The sequence below is a fragment of the Typopeltis vanoorti genome, chromosome 10 (genome assembly GCF_054136105.1).
Source record: "Typopeltis vanoorti isolate ZY-2024b chromosome 10, IOZ_Tvanoo_1.0, whole genome shotgun sequence".
NCBI lineage: Eukaryota > Metazoa > Arthropoda > Arachnida > Uropygi > Thelyphonidae > Typopeltis > Typopeltis vanoorti.
Genome location: NC_143558.1, coordinates 97,605,283 through 97,629,024, shown reverse-complemented (window position 1 = coordinate 97,629,024; position 23,742 = coordinate 97,605,283). Strand labels below are relative to the sequence as shown.

Genomic DNA, 23,742 nt, shown 5'->3' with positions numbered 1-23,742 from the left:
TTTTCATTGTCTTTGTCTTGTTATTGCTGACATTCATACCATATCTATTACAAAAGTTATTCAATTTAGTCAGGGAACCTTGCAGACTTGTAGCGGATTTATTTAGAAGTATAACATCATCCACATAAAGCAAAGCGCCGACATTAACATCTCCAATTTTGATATCAGGTTTAATACCACTTTCCTTCATAACCCATATAGATAATGAATAATAGATGGTATAATGTACATCCTTGTCTGACACCAGATTTAACATTAAACCATCTTCCTGTACTTCCTTCAATTCTAACTGCTGACTTACAACTCAAATAAAGACTAAGTATTGTTAGATATAATGTTCCGCTGACACCATACAACTCTGGCGTTTTGAATAGCTTCTCTCTCTTGGCACCTAGTAATGCCTTTTCCAGATCTACAAAACTTAAATACAGATGTTTGTTATATTCCCATGATTTCTCAACAATTTGTCGTAAAGTGAAAATCTGATCCTGACAGCCTCAATTTGGCCTGAATCCAGCTTGTTCTTATCCAAGCTTCTCTTCCACAATCCTTCTCAACTGTTTCTCAAGAATACTGCCATAAATCTTACCAGGAACACTCAGTAGAGAAATACCCGTGTAATTCTCACTTTCAGTTTTATTTCCCTTTTTATATATGGATGTTATGAGAGTTATACTCCAATCATTTGGAATTCATCCCTCTATCCATACCTTCTGAACTATGCAGTGCAGCCACTATAAGACTTTTGTACCACCATACTTTAATATAAATTAAAGATGCCAAAAATTATATTCTTGATTTCATACTTTATCCAAGTGTAAGCAAACAACGTTTGCACGTGAAGTCACTTCACGACTGGACATTTGTATATAGAGGTTAATGACTTCACATTAATTGCCTTGGTATCCCATAATGCAATGCAATTGATGCGAGGTCATTAGCGTCTATGCACAAATAGCTCAGTAGTCATGAAGTGATTTCATGTGGAAACTTCATTTGCTTACACCTGGATGAAGTGTAAGTGAAGTGAAGATAAAGGATGAAATCAAGAATATAATTTGGAGATTGAGCTGCCCACTCAGTCTCTAAAAGTTAGACAGGGCTAAAATGACCACACCTACTCCCTATATGGGAATAAAAGGTGTTAGCTGATTAAAAAAAAATTTTTTTTTTAATTACCATATTTTTCCGTGTATAAGACGCCACCATGGATAAGATAAACCCTACTTTTTCGAATCCAAAATTAAGAAATCAATATTTTAAACACAAAACAGAACACATTTGATATTTTTTTAAATATTCAAAGTATATTTAGTAATTAAGTAATATTGTTAAGATACATACTAAGAAATTATGCATCACTCTCAGTTCCAGGCATATCATTTTCTTCATCACTATTAGTTCAAGACATATCACTTTCTTCAACCTCTACTGCATCACAATTGTCTTCTTAGTCACTGTCTATATATATGAGATCATTCTCAGTTCCACCCATGGCACTGCTGATGCAGATTTCCTGAAGGACTTCACAACCCTCTTGCTTGATTCCATTCCATGAGTTTTTAGGACTCATTTGCATACCTCAGTAATGTTTGGTTATTTTCACTCTTCCTGTCAGTGTCAAGTTATTAACTGCTTTTTGCATCCATTTATTCCATTCTTCTTTCATCAGAGCTTTGAAGGGCTTGTTGATAAAAATATCTAGTGGTTGCAGCTAACCTGCAAGTCCCCCAGGAATAACTGCTAGTTGTGTTCACAAATCTGCTGCAACCCTTTCTGTCCTTTCTCTAAAATGTGCTCGGAACTGATCAAACACGAGCAGAGTTGACCTCTTTGAGAGTTCTCCAGGTCTTCTGAATGAAGATATCATTAGCCTTTGGCTAATGATATCTTCATTCATTCATCCAGCCGTTCTCATGAACATGGACAAGAATGCAAGGTGATATGCTCTCTTTAGGATACGTTTTCCTCTTAAAAATGAGCATAGGAGGCAGTTTGGTACCATCTGCACAGCATGAAAGGACAGCAGTTTAGTGTGTCTTTTCATGACCACTTGTTTTTGACCCCTTTCATATCAACAGTTCTGCTGGAAGGCACATCAAAATTGAGAGGTACCTCATCCATGTTTGCAATCTGACTTGGTTCAAAAGCATATTTTTATCGAAGTTTTATGACATAGGAGTAAAACTGTTGGATTTTATCCTCATAAGCTGGTGGAATTTTCTGGGCTAACTTTGTTCATGTTCTCATGAAGCTGAAGCATCATTTTGCCTTTCCTGTGATATAAACAATGTTCATTTCTCTTTTTGCAAGAGAAATGAGCATTGTTCATTTCTCTTGAATGCATATAGCTTGGTTGACACACATATCCCATTCTGGCACTGCTCCATAATCCAAGTCTTAAGCCTCTGCTCCAAGTTTGGCCATTTTGCTGGTTTTCCTCTTAAGGCCCTCTTCTTTTTTGGCATCTTGAGTAGTTGTTCTTCCTGTGTTTTCTCCACTGTCTAATCATACACTCAGTGGAAGGAGGTCCAAACTGTCTCTGATGTTTTATTTCCATGTTCTTTTGTAATTGATGATTTTAACTTGAATTTTGAAGAATATGACAATCGTTTTTTATTTTTGGACATTTTTATGGGCTAGTGCTCAAAATATTGTTAATGCATTAACTTACCCTGCCAACAAGTTGCAGATGTATGAATGCTTTCAGAGTTCTGATTGGTTTATTCAGAATCAGCCATTAATGACGTCGATTGACAGAGAGTTAACAAAGGCTAGTGACTGGCAGAAGCCTGTTCTTTGAGACAAGGCACCAGCAATTTTGCCATGGCAACCGAGGGTCTCTCAACTGATTCCCGCCCAAGTATAAGACGACCCCCAATATTTTTGGTCTAAAAATTTTAGAAAAAAGGAAAGTCTTATACATGGAAAAATATGGTATTTATTCTTAATCCAACAGTCAAGGCTTCTTCATTTAGTTTTATTGTTCCCCCGCCCATTCATGCTGTTGTATATGTGCCAGTAAACATATCTTGTGTGCAAAATCCAAGATCATACAGCTGTTAGAGTTTCATCGTATTCTCTATTCAAGGCATTTCACATAACCCAGTTAACAACAATCTGTCTCACTCACTATATAGTAGTGATATTTTCATGTTGGTTCAGGATACAAGAGTGTACAGGGATTTGAAATTGGAAGTGACCATCACTTAGTTCCAAGCGGGATAAAAATGAATATCACATTGAAAAAAATCAGTATGTATTAAAGTTTTAAAAATAATTAAATTTGAGCAGCTTTTACAGGTAAATGTAGACTCAACTATACAAACACAATTGAAGAAAGAATGAAGCAGTTTGAAAACGAGAACAAAATCTTGGAGTCTTAGTGGCAAGCTCAAAAAAACATTGATTCAGCTGGGATGCATGTGGTGAAATTGTCTGCAAGGAGAGAAAAATAAGAATGCAATGGTGGACATGAGAAGTTAAAGAAGCAGTCCTTGTCAGATAAAAAAAGCATACTGAAAGTCTCTATCAAATAAGTAATGACTTAAAAGAATAGAGTTAAGAAAGCTAAGCTATGCATAAAAGTAGCTAAACAAAACAACATGGGAAGACTTCGGTAAGAATATTATTAAGAGAGATCTCCAAGAAGTCAGGGACCATCGAACATATTTGTTCTTGAATTAATTCACACTGCATACATAATCAATGTCCAATGGCAATCCAATTATGCACCATCTTTTCTTAGCACCATTCATTCTCAGCTTCCAAGGATGCCCTCTTGTCATTTCCCCACCCTCCATAAAATGAAAAATTCCATCAACAGCCAGTGAAACCCACCTCAAGCACTAATAAAAGGTGAATATGGACTCCTGGACAGAGTTGCTGTGACCCTTTCAGAAGTTTGTAAGTTTCAATCATATCACCCCTTCTTTCTCCTTATTTGCTAGTCTACAAATTCTAATCCTGTCTTCATAATCAGTATTCCACAATCTTGATATAATTTTTAACTCTACTTTGCACACTCTCTCCACTGTATCAGCACAAAAGAAATCAGGAGACCAGATCTGCACACAATAGTCCCAGTGAAGTCTTATCAAGGCCTTGTGAAGAAGAAAAATGACATCCTTATCTTTACATTTGAAAGTTCATTTCAGCATTGCAATTATCTTTTGAGTTGTATCTGCAATCAACTTCAACTTGATATCTACTAACATACCAAGATCCCTAGCCTGATCAGTTTCTTCTAACATAATCCCACCAATATAAAATGACATTGGATATCTCATCATGCCAAAGTGCACGACTTTGCATTTATATGCCCACAATTCTAGCCTATTCAAATCAATATGTCAGCAGCATTTCTGATTACCCTACCTACCTTTGTATGATCAGCAAATAGCTGTATGTCACTTGTCAAATTCTTATCACTAGACTAAGGACTGATCCTTGTGGTAGGATCACTGGTTCCCTTAAATCTTGCAGACTCACATCCTTCAGTATACCACTTTTTGATATCTGTCAATCAGTGATCCTCTTATCCACATTAAGATTTTATAATTCAAACCCATATTCTCCAATTTATGTAACAGTCTTCCATGCTGTACTCTGTGAAAAGCCTTAGCTAAATCCAAAAGTATCATTGTGTATCCATTCCCCTTGTCTAGTTCAATGATAATATTATTATAGAAGGTGAGCAAGTTGCTAAAACATAACCTTCCCTTATTAATTCACAAATTCACAGTAGAAATCACTATCCAGTATTTACAGAAATGTCAACCCATTTCTGAATGCGATCCTTAACAAATTTTTCCAAAATCTTCACCACCACTCCTGAGATACTGATTGGTTGACAGCTGGATACATTGGTCTTCACACCACCCTTGTGTAATGGGATTTTCATACATTCTTTCCATTCCTGCAGAATTTTCCCTGTTCTGAGATCAAATTATATAGTCTGGTCAAAGGAATAGGCAATTCAGCTGAACACTCTTTTAGCAGCCATGCTGATATCCCATCAGTCCCTACTGCCTATTCAGTTTGTGCAATAGCTCTAATACTTCCTCTTCATACACCTAGGTTTCTTCATTCAGTGAAGAGGTAGCAGTAAACTCAATGTTGCATACCCAGTATGATAACTTTTAGCAACTGGTAATTGACATAAGGAATTTACAATGCATAAAACAGATATTAATTAAAGGAAACTTTAATAAATACCTTCTAGAAGGTATTCATTAAAGTTTCCTTTAATTAATATGCGTTTTATGTGTTGTAAATTCCTTAAGTCAATTACCAGTTATGTATGAGCAACGTATAAGCCTTGTTACAAGAACTTTTAGCAAATTAAGCACTCATTAGTTGAACAATTCCTTCTGCATCTGTAGCCCTCACACCAACTGCATTCAGAAGAGTAATTCTTTCATAACACAGGCCTGTGATGAAAAAGTTGTCTGAGAGGTATAATTGATTCTTATAGATTTTTAGGTGCTGAGTTCAGAAAAAATAGTAAAAAAATTCCATCACCCACTAATTTTACCCAATTTCTAATTTTATGATTTTTATTAGTAGTATTTGGATTTAAACTCAGCACATTGGTATTTATTTTCATTCTCCTTTATTTACAGCTAATTAGTTGTATAAGTGCCTTTTTATGGTAAATAAAGAAATTTCCACGAAACTTCTCATTCTTAAGAAGGAGAGGGAGGGAGGAATGCCGTTGAAAGTGCAGGTGGCTACTTTGAATCTGATTCACTGTCCTGTTGTCAAAGACGCATTTTCTTTTGCGATTCTTTAAGTTGAACTTTAGTCATTGACTATTAAGGTTATCATATTTCTGAAAGGTGGCGTATTTTCTAAGTTAGTGTGAATTTTAATGTGTTTGCAGTTTTTTTAATGTTTTTAGCCTTCATTCTCAGCAAACTTAAGTACAATGATCATGGATGGACAGTTTGTGGTGATCATATCCATGATTTTGGGACAGCAAAGAGGATACACCAAATACTCGTGCTTTTTGTGCGAGTGGGACAGCCGAGATCGAGAGCAACATTGGATCAAGAAGGAATGGCCAGAAAGAGTTCACATTAGAACTTGGAAGTAAAAATGTGTTACACGAAACTTTGATTGCTCGGGAAAAAATCCTTTTACCACTGCTTCACATAAAGCTGGGATTGATGAAGCAATTTGTCAAGGCTTTGTCAAAAGAAGGAGAGTGTTTTAAATACATCTGTGCAAAATTTCTGGGATTATCTACAGCAAAATTGAAAGAAGGTAATTTTATCAGTCTGGACATCAGGAAACTTATGAAAACTAAACTGTTTGAAGAAAAAATGGCAACTGTTGAAAAAGAAACGTGGAAAGCTTTGAAAGAGGTGGTGACCAAATTTTTAGGAAATCACAAGGATCCCAACTATAAAATGATTGTGGAAGACATGCTACAAAAATTCAAGGATTTGGGATGCTCCATGAGCTTAAAAGTGCACTTTCTTAACTCCCATTTAGACTACTTTCCTGAGAAACTGGGAACTGTCAGAAAAGGGCAAGTAGAGCGATTCCACCAAGACATCAAGGTGATGGAAAGAGGTATCAGGGCAGGTGGAATGTCAACATGATGGCAGTCTATTGCTGGATGTTGCACAGAGACGACCCGGGAAAAAAAGTTCACAGAAAAATTTAAAAAGAAGCTTTGAAAGAAAAAGACACCACAATGAAATATAAACTATGTACTAAAGATTAATCTTTAATTAAAAATTTTTTTTTTCAATACTTTCATTCCAAAAATGTTTACAGAAAATTTAAAATACTTTTTTTACTTAATATAATGCATTTTAAAGCTATTTTACTGTAATATTGAGATCCATTTTGTGAAAAATCCTTACATGATAGAGAAAAATGGAAGAGATATTTGAAATCAGAAACACTTATTAGTTTCCAGACAACTTTTCAAGACTTGAATTTTGTAGGCCTGTGTAATCATTCTTTCTTTTACTTGCAGCATATTGATAGAATACTTACTTGTGGGTTGTCTTTAGCTTGCAGAGCCAGTTTCTTTTCATACTCAAAGTTAGCTTTCTGCATAGCAGTTATGACTATTCTAGCTTACTGCTTATAATTTTCATAACAAACATCATCCATGGTATTCCTTCCACGTCATCCTTTCTTATGAATCTCTGGCTTAATAAGATTACATATCCATTTGACTTCTGCCCTATTTATTCTTTGAACTCTCGAGACACACTCTGATATCACATCATTTAAGTATTGTTTAAATACTGTCGATATTCTTCCCATCCATCAACCAATCCCATTCCAGTGAACTTAGTATACTTCTCAGTTTGTCATAATTTCCTGCATTGTAGTTCAGCATGTAACCTTTTCTGAATGGAACATTCATAAACTTAGTCTCTTCCCAAGTAAGTACCACATGATCACTGTCACCAGCCAGAGGCAGAATACTTGCATCTTTAAGTGAAACACCCTTTGACACTATAATCAAATCTAACGCTCTTTGATCTCGGGTTTCTTCTGTGGCATGCTGCTTGAGGAAGTTGTCTCGCAACAGCTCAATAAATTCAGTTTCACTTTTCTCCTGAGATTTTACTGCTACCCATTCAATATTTGGATAATTAAAGTCTCCCATTATGGTTATCCTTTTCCCACCCATCTATATTTGGTGATGCATTTCTTCATCACTATCAATCGATCCACCAGGTCTATAACAACACCCCACTATATAATTGATCTTGTTAGATTTCACCTCATGCTGGATGGCTTCAAATTCAATGTCACATGAAATACTGTTACTAGTACCACTGTCGTGTCGTTCTATTTTCATGTTGTGTTTTAATCCGCCATCTTGTTACAAGTCACTTTCACCTAAATAAACACAACTAATTGTAAATTGATCACTAATCCAAGGGTAGAGAAATTTCTATTATACTGCACCATTCTATCCTTAGATAAGTCTATATGAAACAGTATGATCAATTCAAAGTTAGTTAGCAGTCCTTTCATTCAATCAGGCCGAAGTTTTTATTTTCTTTCTGGGATTACCGCTAGATTCGAATTTTTGTGAACGGTGCAGTAATAAGAAATTCAGGCAAATACAATAGTTAGATTAACCAATGAAACATTTAATATAGGTCATATACATAAATAAACACATATATAAATTTTACTTCTAATTTCTATATACTAGAAACTAGTCAAACATCAAGTTTAGATAATCTCAATAGCACAATCTTCCAAGTCTTCACATGTACTTTCTCAGCTTCTGGGTTACAAAGTTTCTACACATAAATTAATATAATAGAACATCCAATCTCGTCAGTTTTCACAATTCTCAGTCATGCTATAAGTTCAAAATATTACAAGCACTAATAGCTGAAAATATCTTTCAAACAATTCTTATCTCCAACTCTCATTCACAAAGAGTTTCCACAGTTAAAGTAGCGTTAAGCATAGCGTAATTAACACACAATTCTTCAAGCATAGAAATAATACACTATGATAAACCTTACCGGAAATAGTTCCTAATATATCAATTATGTTGTGAGCAAACCTTTGGAACTTATTTATCTTACTTAATAAAAACACATCTACAAGACTTATCCACGGTTATACTTAAAGCACTATCAAACGCACTTCAGAATTCTAGACATAAATTACAGGGTACTTCAACTATCGTTGTTACCACTCATAAACTAATTAAACACCGTGAGGTTCGTTTTAGGGCAAATCGGAAATAAGCCACAATTCTAGAATAGCCGGGTTCATTCAGAATTCTTCCTTAAACATCCAGCTTTTTATTTTATCCGATTGTAGTATTAATTTCCTTTTCATTATTACTGCTGATTATACTTTCAGCTAACTATAAAGCTCGTTTCGTCCTTGCTCACTTATAAAAAAATATCCACTCAGCTTTAAGAACCTTTTATTTACTTCTACTTCTCTAGTTTATCTCCTTGCTACCTTTTAGTTAAAAAAAAAATTCCGTTCCGACTCCCCTACTACGTATATATTTTCTCCTCTTTATTTAGTCCATGCTCTGTTCCACTCACGCTCATTTATTTCACGCGTCTCTATGACAACCGATAAACGTAAACATTCTCGCGAATGTTACATTAGGCTATACAACTACATTCGGTTATTACATAACGTTAAACTTTCACAAACAAGAATAAATAGAATATTTGCATTTCAATAAATGCGTAGTTAAATTACAAATACAAGTTCTTATAATATTGATATAACGATAAATAAAATAACTTATTAATATTTAATACAGAATCTTATTATCATTAACACATTCCTTTGATTAAACAATTAAATATTTGACAAAATTAAGGTAGTTATATGAATATTAAGTTTTAAAATAAGTTATATACATTAAATAACATTTACAAGTCTAGCCTTTGTGATGGAAGATCATGTTGGATTCTGAAGCAAATAATAATTACTCTAATCTCTACATAATCAGAATCCAACACCACAATCATAGGTCTCAACACTAACTGCATTCAAGTCATCAGATATCATTAGCAGCACCCCCCCCCCTCCTCACCTCCAATCCTATCCTTCCTTTGACTTAGGTAACAAACTCTATCCCCCTTTATTTCTGATACTCCTAGCATTCATGTATAGACATAATAATCTATCTACATGTTCTTTTGTATAGTCCTGTCTACAGTCTGCATGACACAGTTGGACAACTTTCAGATCTCTATTCTTCTCTAGTGCCTTATACATGTAAACATCTTTGCACAAATTTGATGAGCCGAACTGAATGAACGTGTGAATGTAGAAATTAAATATCAAGAAGGTGGATGATTTATGGTATATTGGCCAAATAACAGCAAAGGTCATTATGTGCCATAGCAATGGTTATAGCAGTACACAAATAATCAAAGATAAATAACATGAATGTACAAAAAACAAGTAAAAAATTCATTCCTTTCTCATTCCTTGTAAAGTGCTGGCACTCCACCAGAATATGACAAATAGTAAGATGCATGTTACATTTTTCACGCACAGATGGGTCAGCCCTAAATACATCAACCGATGTAACAAATTGGCATGAAAATCAGCAATAAAAAGACCAAATTTATGAAAATAGGAAGTAACACAGAAAATTTCAACTGCATTCTGAATGGAGAAACTATAAAACAAGTAAAATATTATAGCTATTTAGGCACAGTTTTTAGTGAAGATGGCAAATTAAATTTGGAAATAGACAACAGAATAAGCAAAGCCATTATTGTAGTGAGCCAGCTGAATTTATATGGAATAAAAGAGAAATTAGCTAAAATGCCACACTAGCATACACAAGACAGTTTTCAAACCAGATAAGTAATGGATCTGAGAGGTGGGTTAGAAATAAATCGCTTGATCAAAGATTAGAGACCATAGATATGAGAGTTCTGAGGGAAAATTAGGGGAATGAACAGATGGCATCAATTACAGAATCATAAGAAAAATGAAGATATTGTCAGTATTCAAGATGTGAGAGAACATAGCTTATCTAAGGTGATCTGACCACTTAAATAGAATGGGTGAAGAATGGTTAGCAAGGATGCCAAGATGGCAGGAAAAAAACCCTCTCTCTCTCTCTTTCTCTCCCCCATGTGTTATCATCATCATCACTTTTCTGATATGCTCTCTCAAAGCGTGTTCAGACTATTATGATGGCACTACATGCTTAAGTTTACATTATTTTTAATCTCTTATCAACAATTTCCCTCCAAATTAGTTTATTACTTGTCAGTACTGCAATACTATCATCTCTAACATTTCATGCTTCCAAGGTGAATTGATTTTTGTAAGTATCTCAGAAGCATGAAATGTTAGAAATGACAGTATTGCAGTGGTGACAAGTAATAAATTAAATTTGAAGGAAAACAGTCATATGAAAGAATGACTTCTACATTACTTCAACCATGGTATCACCTCTGGGTCTGGCTCTCACTAATGAGACCTCAATAACGGTTGAAACCGGTCTGGGTAGTAATCTTTCCCACAATGCACAGCATTGTGCATATCCATAAGGATATGTGCTTTGCATTATGGGATACTAAGGCAAGTGATGTGAAGTCTTTAGCTTTTATATACAGTTGCCCCAGTCCTGAAAATGCTTCAGGTGCAAACTTTGTTTGCTTACACTTGGATAAAGGATTAAACCAAGAATATAATTTCTAGGTATCTTTAATTTATTATATGAGTTAAGTATAGCAACTTGGAATGCAGAAGAAGAAATGTATAAAACCCAAAATTATGTAACAGTATACAGTAGAGTAAGTGAAGAAGAAAGGGCTTAAGCAAAGATAGCAATAATACTACATTACTATAAAACAGTGTTTCTCAAACTTCAGATATCTGCGTATCCCCTTCTTAAATTTTCATTATTACCAAGTACCCCCAAATTAATTAATTAAAAAATATTAATTAAAATTAAATATCTATTTTATTTGAATTTCATGTAAACAAAAAATGATTTATTTTTAAATTTTGATTCTCTAGAAATGTCAGACGACACACTCATATCAATTTCATTTGATCCAGATGCAATATCAATGTTTTCTTGTTGCTTACAACTACTTGTATTTGCTATATTGCTCTCTTTTGGGGGTTTTATAAATCCAATCTTTAACCAATGATCGATACGTAAGAATCTGAAAGCTAAAAAAAAAAAAAAACTGTATTTACTCGAATATAACTCCAACTTTTTTCCCAAAATTAAAGCTTAAAAAATCGTGTTGCAAGATACGTGCGGGAGTTTTCGGAAACTAAAGTTTTCAGAAAAAAAACTGAAAATGGTGTGACTTACCAAGAAGCTCCTACTCGCTATCACTACTTTTGGCACCGAGAACAGTTTCTTTGTGTGCATCGTCAAAGTCATCTATCCAAATAGCGTCATCTTCTTTCCCATTATTTAAAGCAAAAATTACCAGTAATTTACAAGACTTGAGATATGTAGAGCAGCGAAGAACTGCATATGATTGGTGCAGTATAAGATCACACGAACCAAAGACAAATTAGCATTTCAACAGTTGAGTTGAAACGCTAATTCCCTTCAACCGAATTCCATGTTATCGGAAACACATTCACTATATATTTCTTAGTTTTAACACGTTACGACGGGTGTGGTGTCAAGCAAAACCATATGTTCCACCGGCAACATATGGTTTTGCTTGTTCTAGACAACAGTTTCTGTTGGAGAGGGGATGTGATTCATTAGTTAGTGCCATTTTATCCGGATTGTCTCTAACTGCACTGTTTGTTGAAAAATATAATGACTCCTTTAATTATGCATAGCCGAAAATTGCCACATATCCACTAACAATCTTTCGCGTACCCCCGGAGGTACGCGTACCACACTTTGAGAAACACTGCTATAAAAGAATGTAACTGAAAATTAGAAAGAAATACTCATATGCAATTAAAAATGAAAAGAAATAGAACAAATTTTATAAGTGTTTATTGCCCAGTAGTGAGGTAAACCAGAAAGAGAAATTAATACATTCTACAAACTTTCTGAAGTATTTCTTCACTTGTTATTTTATGATTTTCTTTACATTGGGAGAATGTGTTATTTATTACATCTCATTGTCTGTACAGAACTGCAGTAAATTTGACTACATTTTTATCTTGCACCGGCTCAAGAAACTCAATAAAATAAAATAACACAAATTATTATTATAACTGGAAATTTAAATGCACAAACTGGGAACCAGATAATACTAGGAATATGCTAAAGATTAATGAGATGTGAATAAATAACATATTCTCCCAATGTAAAGAAAATAATAAAATAACAAGTGAAGAAATAGTTCAGAAAACTTATCAGAATAGACTATATAGTAACAAAGAGAAATATTAGGCATGCAGAATTAATTGCTTGGTATCCACGTTCTAACATGAGCTAGTATAAGAAATGATCATGCAACACTTATCAGATAATTAAGATTGCATTAAAAAATAAAAATAATAACACAGATTAATAAGAATAAAGAGAAAAAAATTAAGGTAGAACTGCTACAGGAAGAAAGTATTATAATACTATATCAATGAAGAATACAAGAACAGTTTAAGAAGTTTTAATGAAAACAGGGCACAATCAAAACCATGAAATCTTTCAAAATAACAGTTAACAAGCAGCATATAAAACTTTATGGGGTGGGGGAAGGGAGAAAGAGAGACAGACAATAGTTAGAAATAATAGAAAGAGATGGATTGCTTGTAATCAGAGGAAGTAAAACTATTGGCACAAAAGAAAAAGAAGCATTTCTAGCATATTTACAAGATAATCTCATGAAGGCAAGCATACACAGAATACAAGTTCATACCTCACAATGAACAAACTGTGCAATTTTATTTTGAAAATAAGTGCTGAAAATTGAGCAAATAATTTTGCAAAGATCTGCAATTATTAACCATCACATTCTCAAGTTCTGATGGCTTCGAACTTCTAACAACTGAAGAAGAACATTTGTGTAAAAATTAGGGTGCTACAATCAGAAACATTAACAGGTGTCGTGGAACAGGCCATAGAAGAGGCCTGTCTTTGGAAAGCCGAAAATGGTAGGCTTTTACATGATGTGGTTTTTCATAACTAATAAAAAAGCTCCAGTTCTGCATTTCATTATAACAAAAAAAAAAAAAAAAAAAAAGAATAAATATAATTAATAAATTAAAAAAGTTATTAAATTAAACATTCAATAACTTTTTTAAATGTTTAAACCCTGTTTTGACTTATTGTCTACCCTGTACAACAACTAGTTTGGACTGTAATGGGTTCTCCCCCCCCCCTCTCTTCTCTGTACTCCTCTAGCTGATTTTTATATAAAACATCCAGAGAACAAATCTCTCCAATGGCATACTCAACCAGTATGGTTATGGCACACAGATTATGTATTTGTGATTTAGTCCCCTGGCCTAGAGCAGGGGTCGGCAACCGGCGGCCTGCAGGCTGCATGTGCCCAAACGTGCATTTTTGGCGGCCCATAAAAGGTTGACCATACTTACATGGCATGTGGCCTGTTTGTTGAATTATTTAAATAATACAATTTATATGAATAATAAAATTAAAAATAATTTTATACCTATACTTCGTGATATCGTCTTGCAACTTGGCGCAAGTTAATCATGTGAGTCATCATGAGTAGAGATAACAAATGCGACTTCATCCAACGATAACTGATATTTTGGCACACTTTTGCAGTGCCGTCATTCCCGGGTACATCTTTTAATATAATTCAATAACATCAACTATTATTTTCAGATATATAATTGTTAAAAATAATTTAAAAACTGGTAAAATTACAGATGAAGAAAGAAGGTTTAACGATGTCGTTATGAAAAAATAAGTGTTGCTGTAATGAAAGAATATAATATCAGACGTCATTACGAGAATGAACACGAATGCTAATACAAGGATTTGAACTGTGAACTTAGAAAAAATCAAATTAATAAATAACAAGCTTCTTTGATTGCTCAGCAAAACTTATTTAAGATGCAAAGTATTCATAATGAATCCGTTGTTCGTGCTACACTTGCGGCCTGATTATTAAAAATAAAAGTTCAATATGGCCGGTGAGTCTGAAAAGGTTGCTGACCCCTGGCCTAGACAAATACATTTACACAGTCCAAAACACTCTTCACAACAGTTCATTATGATATATCCTTCCAAGTTCATCTTAAATTTTCTTAGCTTTATTTCAAGCTTTCTTGAAAATATCTCATGCAGAATATACTTAATACAGAAATTCTTCCATAATTACAACGTTCAGAGATTACTTTATTTTTAGTATCATATTAGCAATTTGCTAGGATGTTATCAAAATAATTTTGCAATATTCTTTACTTTGAATAGTCAGTTACTGTAAGATAAATTACAGTAACTGACTATTCATAGACTATTCTAAAGCTTTTGACTGTTCAGCATGTGAAACAGTGGGACGTGATGAAAATAATGAGTTTTCCTCAACACACTATCAGGTTGATAGCTAACTTGTACAATCAGCTATCAACCAGGGTAAGAAACCACGGTAAGAAGAGGTGCTGGATTAACTGATCAGTTTCAGATTAGAAAAGGAGTTATGCAAGGACTGCTACATTCTCCTCGTCTGTTTATCATCTATACTGAATACATTATGCATGTGGTAATGGATGAGCTTAAGACGGGAATTAGGACAAGTAGTAGATTGATCAGTAATCTGAGGTATGCTGATGATACAGTGACAATAAGGAAGAACTAGGTCAAATTCTTGAAAGATAAGGAGATCAACAAGAACAATGGACTTCAGCTTAATCCTGAAGTCCATTGTTCTGAGAATTGAATTGAGAAACAAGTGTACCTTAATGGAGAAGGATTGAAGTCAGCAAGTTTGAGTACTTGAGATCCATTATTAATGCGAAGAACTACTGTTCAGGACGCCAGAAGAAGATTAGGAATGGCTAAAACAATCAGAAATTAATCTAAAATCTGGAAGGATGGATCTATCTTCAAAGGAACAAACTTGAGGATTGTGGATGCAACTGTTTTTCCAAAGCGACTTATGGATGTGAGACTCGGAACCTAAAGACGTCTGATAGGAAAAGGATAGCTGATTTTGAAATGTGGGGTTACAAAAGGGTGTTGAGGATATCATATACTGAAAGGATATGGATGCTATATAAAAGGATTGGCAGAACTTTAAGGTGCCTGAAGGATATTGATCAAATACTTTGGACATATTGAAAGAATGGAAGAAGAACTTTTCAAAACAGTAATAGATGGCAATGTTCCTGGAAAAAGAGGAAGGGGTAGACCATCAATGAGATGGATGGATGATGTGCCTGGGTAACTGATCTTCAGAGTGCTGAAGCCTCTAGAAAAGCATACAACACGACCACATGGAGAGGGCTGGTGTGGCACATCACAGAGCATCTGAGTGACCATACGGCATCTGTTGATGTCCAATGAATAGAAGATGATGATTGCTATCTTATAGTGGAGAAGCTTGACTATTCCTATGAACTCAAAGGCAATACTGCTGAATGTTGTATCCTGGTAGGGCCCTTGACTTTGCCACCCTACACGACAAAAAGCGAGATATACCAGACAGAGCACAATAGACGATCTCAATGGCTGGAATCGAAGAAGAAAGATTTCTAAGTAATGTTTATCTCCATACCATTGGAATTAGATCCCTGAGCTGTCAAGCATGCTTATTATAGTGCACCAACATTAAAAGAAGTTACACACAGGCATCTCAAAGATATTTTGGAAGATGCATACTCATTTGTTTGTGACTGCTTGATGAACAGTCAACCTCACTACAACAACAAATGCTACTATAGTGAATTTTTCAACTATAACCAAAGTTCTACAGCACATACAGAATACCACATCACACCCCCCCCCCCATTTCTTTAGTTTGGTCATCATTGCCAATTCACTATAGTGAGAATTGTATGTAATAACTTAAGTGCTATGCAATGAAAAATTTGCACATTTAACCAGTATGATACTTGGAATTGTAAACTATACTGCAAAAACATTTTAACATAAATATATTACACTTTTTCTTACCCAAATAAATCTCTCCAAAACCACCCAATCCAATAGATTTTCCTAATCTCCAACTATGTTTCATTACATCTCTTAAAATTTCACCAGATGGAAGAGGATCAGGAAGTCTGTGACCATTCGCAGCAATTCTTGGTTGCTTATTGCCTATAAAATAAAACAAGATAAAGTAAAATTTTCAAAAAATTGATTATATTCACAAACTGCTGAATTTTTTTCATGTGCATAGCAACATTTGGTTCAGCATTTCAAAGTATTTAATGCTTATTTTCTATGCCCTAACAAAATCTGAAACAATGTGTATATACCCCCCCCCCACCCAATTTTAAATCTAGATTGCAGTGTTTTACTTATATTTAGTGATAGTGAACACTTACTGACTGTTTTCAGTGGAGACAAAGAAACAGAATACAAGTCACAATTGTAGTAGGCAATGGTGAGTTATAATTTAGCTACAGCTTTGATATCATGTTAACATAAACCAATTCTAATAGTTTTTTTAACCTTTATCCTTCAGTAAGTCATATAATAAGACACAAAAGAAAAAGCACTCAAACAACAAGAATTGACATAATGTAAATTTTGCACAGAACAACATAAGAACTTGTCGTACAGCACTATGAATGGGCCAAGGTTTAAGAGATGGACGACCAAAATTTTCATGAGCATATGCATTTTTTCAATAGGCAGGAGATGAAACCATGAAATGAAGAAGGGGATCCATTCACAGATATCATCATAAGGTCACTGGTTCTTTCACATGCCCGTTTCACAAACTGTACTTTATAAGATGCATGAGGAACTCTTTGAACTCTTACTTTAAAAAAAAAATACCTGAAAAAGATCATCCTTTAAGAGCCTGAAGTGTTGTCTCATGATCTAATTTACTGTTAATACATATATTAATGTGCAGTGTAGTGTTTAATCCCAATGTTTTTAACTGCTCCAGGGACCACTACCTTGAGAACATACTCAATTTATAGACAAAATATACTAGTGGTGGTGGTAAGTAGATGGCATTGGTGTAGGTAATGATGGTAGTTGCAGTTTGCTGTAGTTGGTGGATTAAGTGGTAGAGACAGAGCTGTGGAGTGTGCGTGCCCTCCCTCGATGAGTCTTTAGACTCCTTGGAGGTGTCATGTAATAATATCCATGGAGTCTGAAGACTCATTGTGGGAAGCCCACATTACCTCTACCCACACAATACCTATCATACATCTTGAACACATTTACTAAGAACTCAGTCACTACAGATTCTGGAAACCCATCCAACTCTTTCACCATTCTCCAAGTAAAAAATTTAGTTGCTGATATCCTTGCTAAGAAATCTTACTCAATTTACAGGAATGGTCCCTTGTTCTCTCCCTGCTCCAGTCCAGCATTGAATAATTTTCTCTGCATCAATCCTATAAAAATCTTGTTAGTAACTTATGTTTCCACCATATCCTCTTTCCTGTTTATCAACCAACTTCTGCAACTTGCAAACTCACACCTATCCATGTAGGGTGCATTCCACAGACCACTTACCATTCTGGTCACTTGTATCTGGATCCTCTTCACCATGCCCTTATTCACAAGCAAACCAGGTGCCTAGACAGGAACAGCAATCCTCATGTGAAATAGATATCCCTACTTATTAGCATGTTCTTCAATAACCAAGTAGTTCCATGAGCTACTTCAGCCATGTTTACAATTTATCTCTGAACTTGAAAGTCCTATTCCTCCACATTCCCAAATCTTGGCTTCCATCAACATAACACACAAAATGCCTAACTTCACCTTTTCAATATTAAATTGGCATTCACCATTCTCTGTCCATTCTGTAAGCATATTTTAACCAATCACTTATTACACTACCCAATTTTGCATCATCAGCAAACAAATGAATATATCCCTTCCAACCATTCCTATACTGTTAATGCACAATTAAACAGCACCAGTGCTCTGTGCTGCCCATTACATTGCATGCCTTCTCTAAACTTCATCTCCTCCATATACTATTCTTTCGTATCTCTCCATTAGCCACCCCTGTATCTGTATCACCTATCTGCAAATCTGTCCACCTCATTTGTTTCAATTTGTGTAATGGAATATTGCATCACTGTGTAGGCATTCCCTTTGTTCAATTCAGCTGTCAATTTTTATAAAAGGTGAGTGAATTACTGTGGCATAACCTGCCCTTCACAAATCCATGCTATTCCCTATGTGGTATCATTCTTATCCACCCCTCTTCTAGATATTTGCCCCTCGCCAACTTTTCTTACATATTTAACTTATTTGTAATTCACTACCTCTGTCTTGGAGTTCCTTTATGCAACAGGAAAAACCTAATTCCCTCCTTCCACTTCTTTAGGACCTTAATACAGCTGATGTTAAACAGCCTAGTCAGAGACAATACCAATTTCTTTGCATATACTCATAATACAAGGACTGACATTCTATCTAATCCCATGGCCATATTCACACTGAGATCTTAAGTATGTCCAGTTCATCTACTTTTATATCAGTTGCTTTATATCATACATTTGACATCGCAGTATCTTCACCTGGATGTTAAACAGTGATTACTCTTGTAGAGTGATCACTCAGTACACAACTATTTTTCTACTTCTGTCGCATCCCTACCACTGACACTCATTAAAGATATACTTCCATGTCATTCTTCCTTTTACTCACTATACAGCAAAAGAACTATTTGGGATATCCGGTATGTTCAGCAATTTCTTCTCATCGTTTGATCTTGCCTTTTTTACTATACATGTCACTCTTCTTGTCTGTGCTTTATGAGATTGTCACTGTCACTCTTCTGTTACTGCTTATGAGATTGCTGATCACCTTTCTCCTTATATACCCTCCACAAAATTTTTTTCTTTTCTATCTTTCTGCAGCTCCTGTTTAATAATACTACTGATCCATCTAATTCCTACCTGATTATTCTGACCTTGGGTATATAAGGTCATGATGATGAAAATGAGATACTGTACGGGGGACAGCATGGCACCGTGAAGGGTAGGTCATGCCTCAGTAACTTGCTCAAGTTTTATAACACAGTGACAGCTGAACTGGATAAGGGTAATGGGTTTACAGTGATACTGCTGGACTTGGCTAAGGCATTTGACAGGATACCACATGGAATTCTAATCTGTAAACTACAACATATGGGAATGGATATAGGGTTGGTGAGATGGATAGGTGGGTGGTTGATGGAGAGATATCAGAGAGTAGTTTATTCAGGAGTAGAGTCCCAAAGACGGCCTGTGACCAGTGGTGTGCTGCAGGGTTCTGTTCTTGGACCACTGCTGTTTAATTTGTTCATTAACGATATAGGGAAGGATCTAAGAGGAACTGTTCGTTTGTTCACAGATGATGCAAAGTTGGGTAGGGCAATAGTGAATGCAGAAGATGCCAAAATCTTTCAGGACGACTTGGATAGATTGGAGTTCTGGGCTAAGGAGAATGGATGTCAATTTAATGTGACAAAATGTAAGGTTATGCATTTTGGGGTGAAAAGATTAGCAGCAGTATACCATATTGGTGAAACTGCACTCCAGGAGATTGATGAAGCCAGGGACTTGGGAGTGTTGGTGGATAGGGAGATGAAGTTTAGGGGGCACATTGCAAAAGCAGCTAAATCAGCTCATCAACTCACTTGATTGTTGAAAATCACTTTCACGAGCAAAGACAAGCAAGTTATTGTTCCTCTGTACCGAACCTTGATAAGACCTCATCTCGACTACTGTGCCCAGATTTGGTCACCTAGGTTTCTTCTTGATGAGGAGGAGGTGGAGAGGATCCAGAGGCGGGTGACCAAGATGATAGCAGGTCTATGGAATGAACCTTATGAAAACAGGTTGAAGATTTGTGGGTTGCAGAAATTAGTTGATAGGCAGAAAAGGGGAGATATGATTGAGACATTCAAATTGCTAAAGAGTTTCTATAGGATTAATTCAGAGGATATTTTTGAGAACAGGACTGGTGGTGGGAGAACTAGGGGACACCTATGGAAGCTGGGCAAGAGTGTGGTTAGCAAGGGTGTTAGAGCTGGGTTCTTTACTTTTCGAGTGGTAAATGAGTGGAATAAGCTGCCACAGTCTGTTGTGGATGCTATGATGGCGAGTGAGTTCAAGGTATGATAGATACTGTGAGAATGTTGTATAGTTGTGTGGACATTATGTTTAGGGGCCTCCCTCGATGAGTTTAGGGACTCCCTGGAGTCGCTGTAATAATAATAATAAGTCTGATATTATTTCCTTCAGACACCTTTTGACCATCTCCCATGCTCTACTTCAAGTTGCCTGCTATGCTTATTATAATTACCTACTCTGTACTCCCAAATATATCCCTTCTTAATTGAAAATTCCACATTTGGCACTACTCCTGGTCAAGACTGCATGAACACTCTCTCCTGTTGGAGGCAATATGGCTACCTTGATTATGGACTAATCCTGAGTCCCCTCCATCACATGCTGTTTCATGTAATCTCTTAGAAGATGTATAAATCCATTTCCTTTCTGCCATGCATTCTTTCTTTCTAACTTATATTCCTCCAACTGAAGTATCCCCCATAATGATTATTCTACCTACACTGATCTTGCTATTTTTTCCATGCATGTCATCCACATCTTCCCTTACACATCTCACTCTGGCTTACAGCAGCAATCAACTCTATATTTTGTCCTGTTAGCCTCCATCTCACACAACTACCTTAAATTCACTGCCTTCCATATCTGTATCTTGCTGACCTTTTTTTTGGACTGCAGTTTATCCATTATCATCAATCATACCTATTGTCCTATCGTATTCTCTCGATGCTCCCTCAAAACACTATAGCCTTTATATTCTAATCCTTGTAACAACACCATCCTCTCTCAATGAAGCCTTACTAGTATCTATAATTTTTGGGTACATGCATCAAGCAATGCCATAAAAAAATTCTACCTCTTATTCCTAATGCTTCTGGGGATTAGTACACATACATTCCAGTATTGCCTTAAACCTGATATGACTACCATTCAATTTTGTCACTTGATAGATTAGATTTCCAATTTTTTGGAGATTCTTTCACTTACCTTATGGATGAATGCATATACGCATCTAAAAGCTCTAGTTTTCCTTTCTTCCACTCTCAGACTCACAGGCTTTGCTTCACACCTCTTTTTTGTTTCTTCCAATAACTCATATCTTCTTCTATATTACACTTCTTGCTTTTCAAGTTGCTGCTGAACAAAATCTTTCACTTCACCTCTTTGCATTCTGGAAACCCTATTATTATTATTAATGTGCACACTTAGAAATCAAGATTTATTCATGCTCTCATTAAGGACTCCTTTGATCACTGAATCACCATAAAAAGTCTATTTTTCTTTGCTTGCTTAGTCATCAGTTTCTTTCCACTATACTTCATTTTTCTATTTTTCAGCAGTATCACGCATGACACTTCTGCACCTTCATGAACAATGCCAACTTTTGAATCTCCATTCTATTACATTTATCCCCCTCCCTCCTTACCCACCAAGGGGTTTACAAAATTCAGTGCGCCTGCAGTCTACCCTATATAGAAGAAACACGGTGCATCATCCCAATAAGAAAAGATAAACACACCATATTAAATTCCTCAAATGTGGAATTATGGTAAAAGAGACCGGTCAGACCTTGCACTTGAAACATCTCACAGAATAACTGGAAAGGCACTAAGTCCCTACACTGCACCAAAACCTGGTTTGAAAGACAGTTCAAGGAAGCTTGAGATACTGAAATATCATACTAATCTAAACAAGAATGATGACGTAGTAATTCCAGGAATCTGGAGGACCTATCTGCAATGTATATAGCATCCAGAACATAATGGCAGAACCCCCAACACAAGAACATCTTAATATAAGAGGACTGTAGAGATGTGTTTAATGTAGTTCCACTATAAAACCTTATTTTTTTTTTATTTAGATTTTTTTTATAATCTGTATATTGCATAAAAATTTTATTTATTAATTTATCTTTATGTATCATTTTTTATTTATTTCTTTTTTACCAGAGGTCAGGTTAGGGTAAACAGTTAACAAAGCATTTAGATTTATCTTACTTTTGTGTAGTGTCATGTAGCTTGTATCCTGCATATATATGTTTTCTTGATGACCTTGATACAGAGGTTGAAATGTCAAGTGTTACTTTCATAATTAAAGGAGCTGTTGGAAGAGGCAAAACTGAAGAGCGAAAAGGCAAACACTGTAAGTCTCTTATCACATTATGATAGAGGCGAACTGAGGAGATGAAGGATGTTGATAGCCAATGAGGCTATACGTAGATTGTACAGAAAGAAGGATTTGTACAATACTGATGGACTGCATCAAAATAGTTTTGATTTTAGGTGTCTACATAGAGAGAGAGAGAGCTTTGTTCACAGAGCATACTGAAGCACAAATTCAGGAAAACTTAAGCAATTAGGGTGGAAGCAAGTGAGTTTGGGTGAAGTCACCCATGAAGCAAGTGACTGCAAGAATAATCAAGGAAGGAATCTAGTCTCTCAAGCAAAAATATTGAATAGGGTAGTCAATTCAGGAAGTAAATGTGTGTTGGGACCTAAAGGGATGCTGCAGTTTCTATATACTAATACCAGAGGTATCAGGAGCAAGAGGGAGGAGTTTTTGGAATTGGTTAGTGCAACCCTCACCAAACATTATAGGCATTAGTGAGACTTGGCCAAATGATGATATAATTACATGAATAGAATGCAAAGGGTTTAGTATTTTCGGGGAAGATAGAGAAGAGATGGGGAAAGGGTACTGCTGATGATAGCGGATGAATCACAGCCAAAAAGAATAGGATATAGGTGGGAGGGTGGCTGTCCATTTGAAGCAGTCTTGTGTGAGATTAAGGCCAGTAAGATAAAATATAGAATGCTATAGGCCAGGGAGTTCCACAGATGATTTGGAAGAAATGCATTGCCTGTCTTTCAAAATTAGTACAATGAGTGCAGGTCTAGTGATTATTTTGAGGGACTTCAATTATGCAGATATAGACTTGATGGAAGAAAGATCACTTGGCAGGAAGGAAATAGAATTTATAAACCTGCTAAGAGATAATTACTTATGGAAGCATGCGGCGGAGGAGACTAGGGATGAGAGAGTATTGGAACTGGTCACAGGATCAGGAGAGCTATCCATAACGAATGTGAAGACATTGGC

At 35.6% G+C, this 23,742-nt stretch overlaps 1 protein-coding gene across 2 annotated transcripts in view; it reads right to left on the bottom strand.

Moving 5' to 3' along the window:
- LOC150102617 (serine/threonine-protein kinase VRK1-like) overlaps positions 1-23,742 on the bottom strand; it is a 254,789-nt gene that overhangs the window by 136,848 nt on the left and 94,199 nt on the right. For both annotated transcript variants that reach the window (XM_090398681.1, XM_090398682.1), the window contains exon 3: positions 16,565-16,708. In XM_090398681.1, coding sequence (XP_090254807.1) covers positions 16,565-16,708 — 144 coding nt within the window. The remainder of the gene's footprint in view (positions 1-16,564; positions 16,709-23,742) is intronic.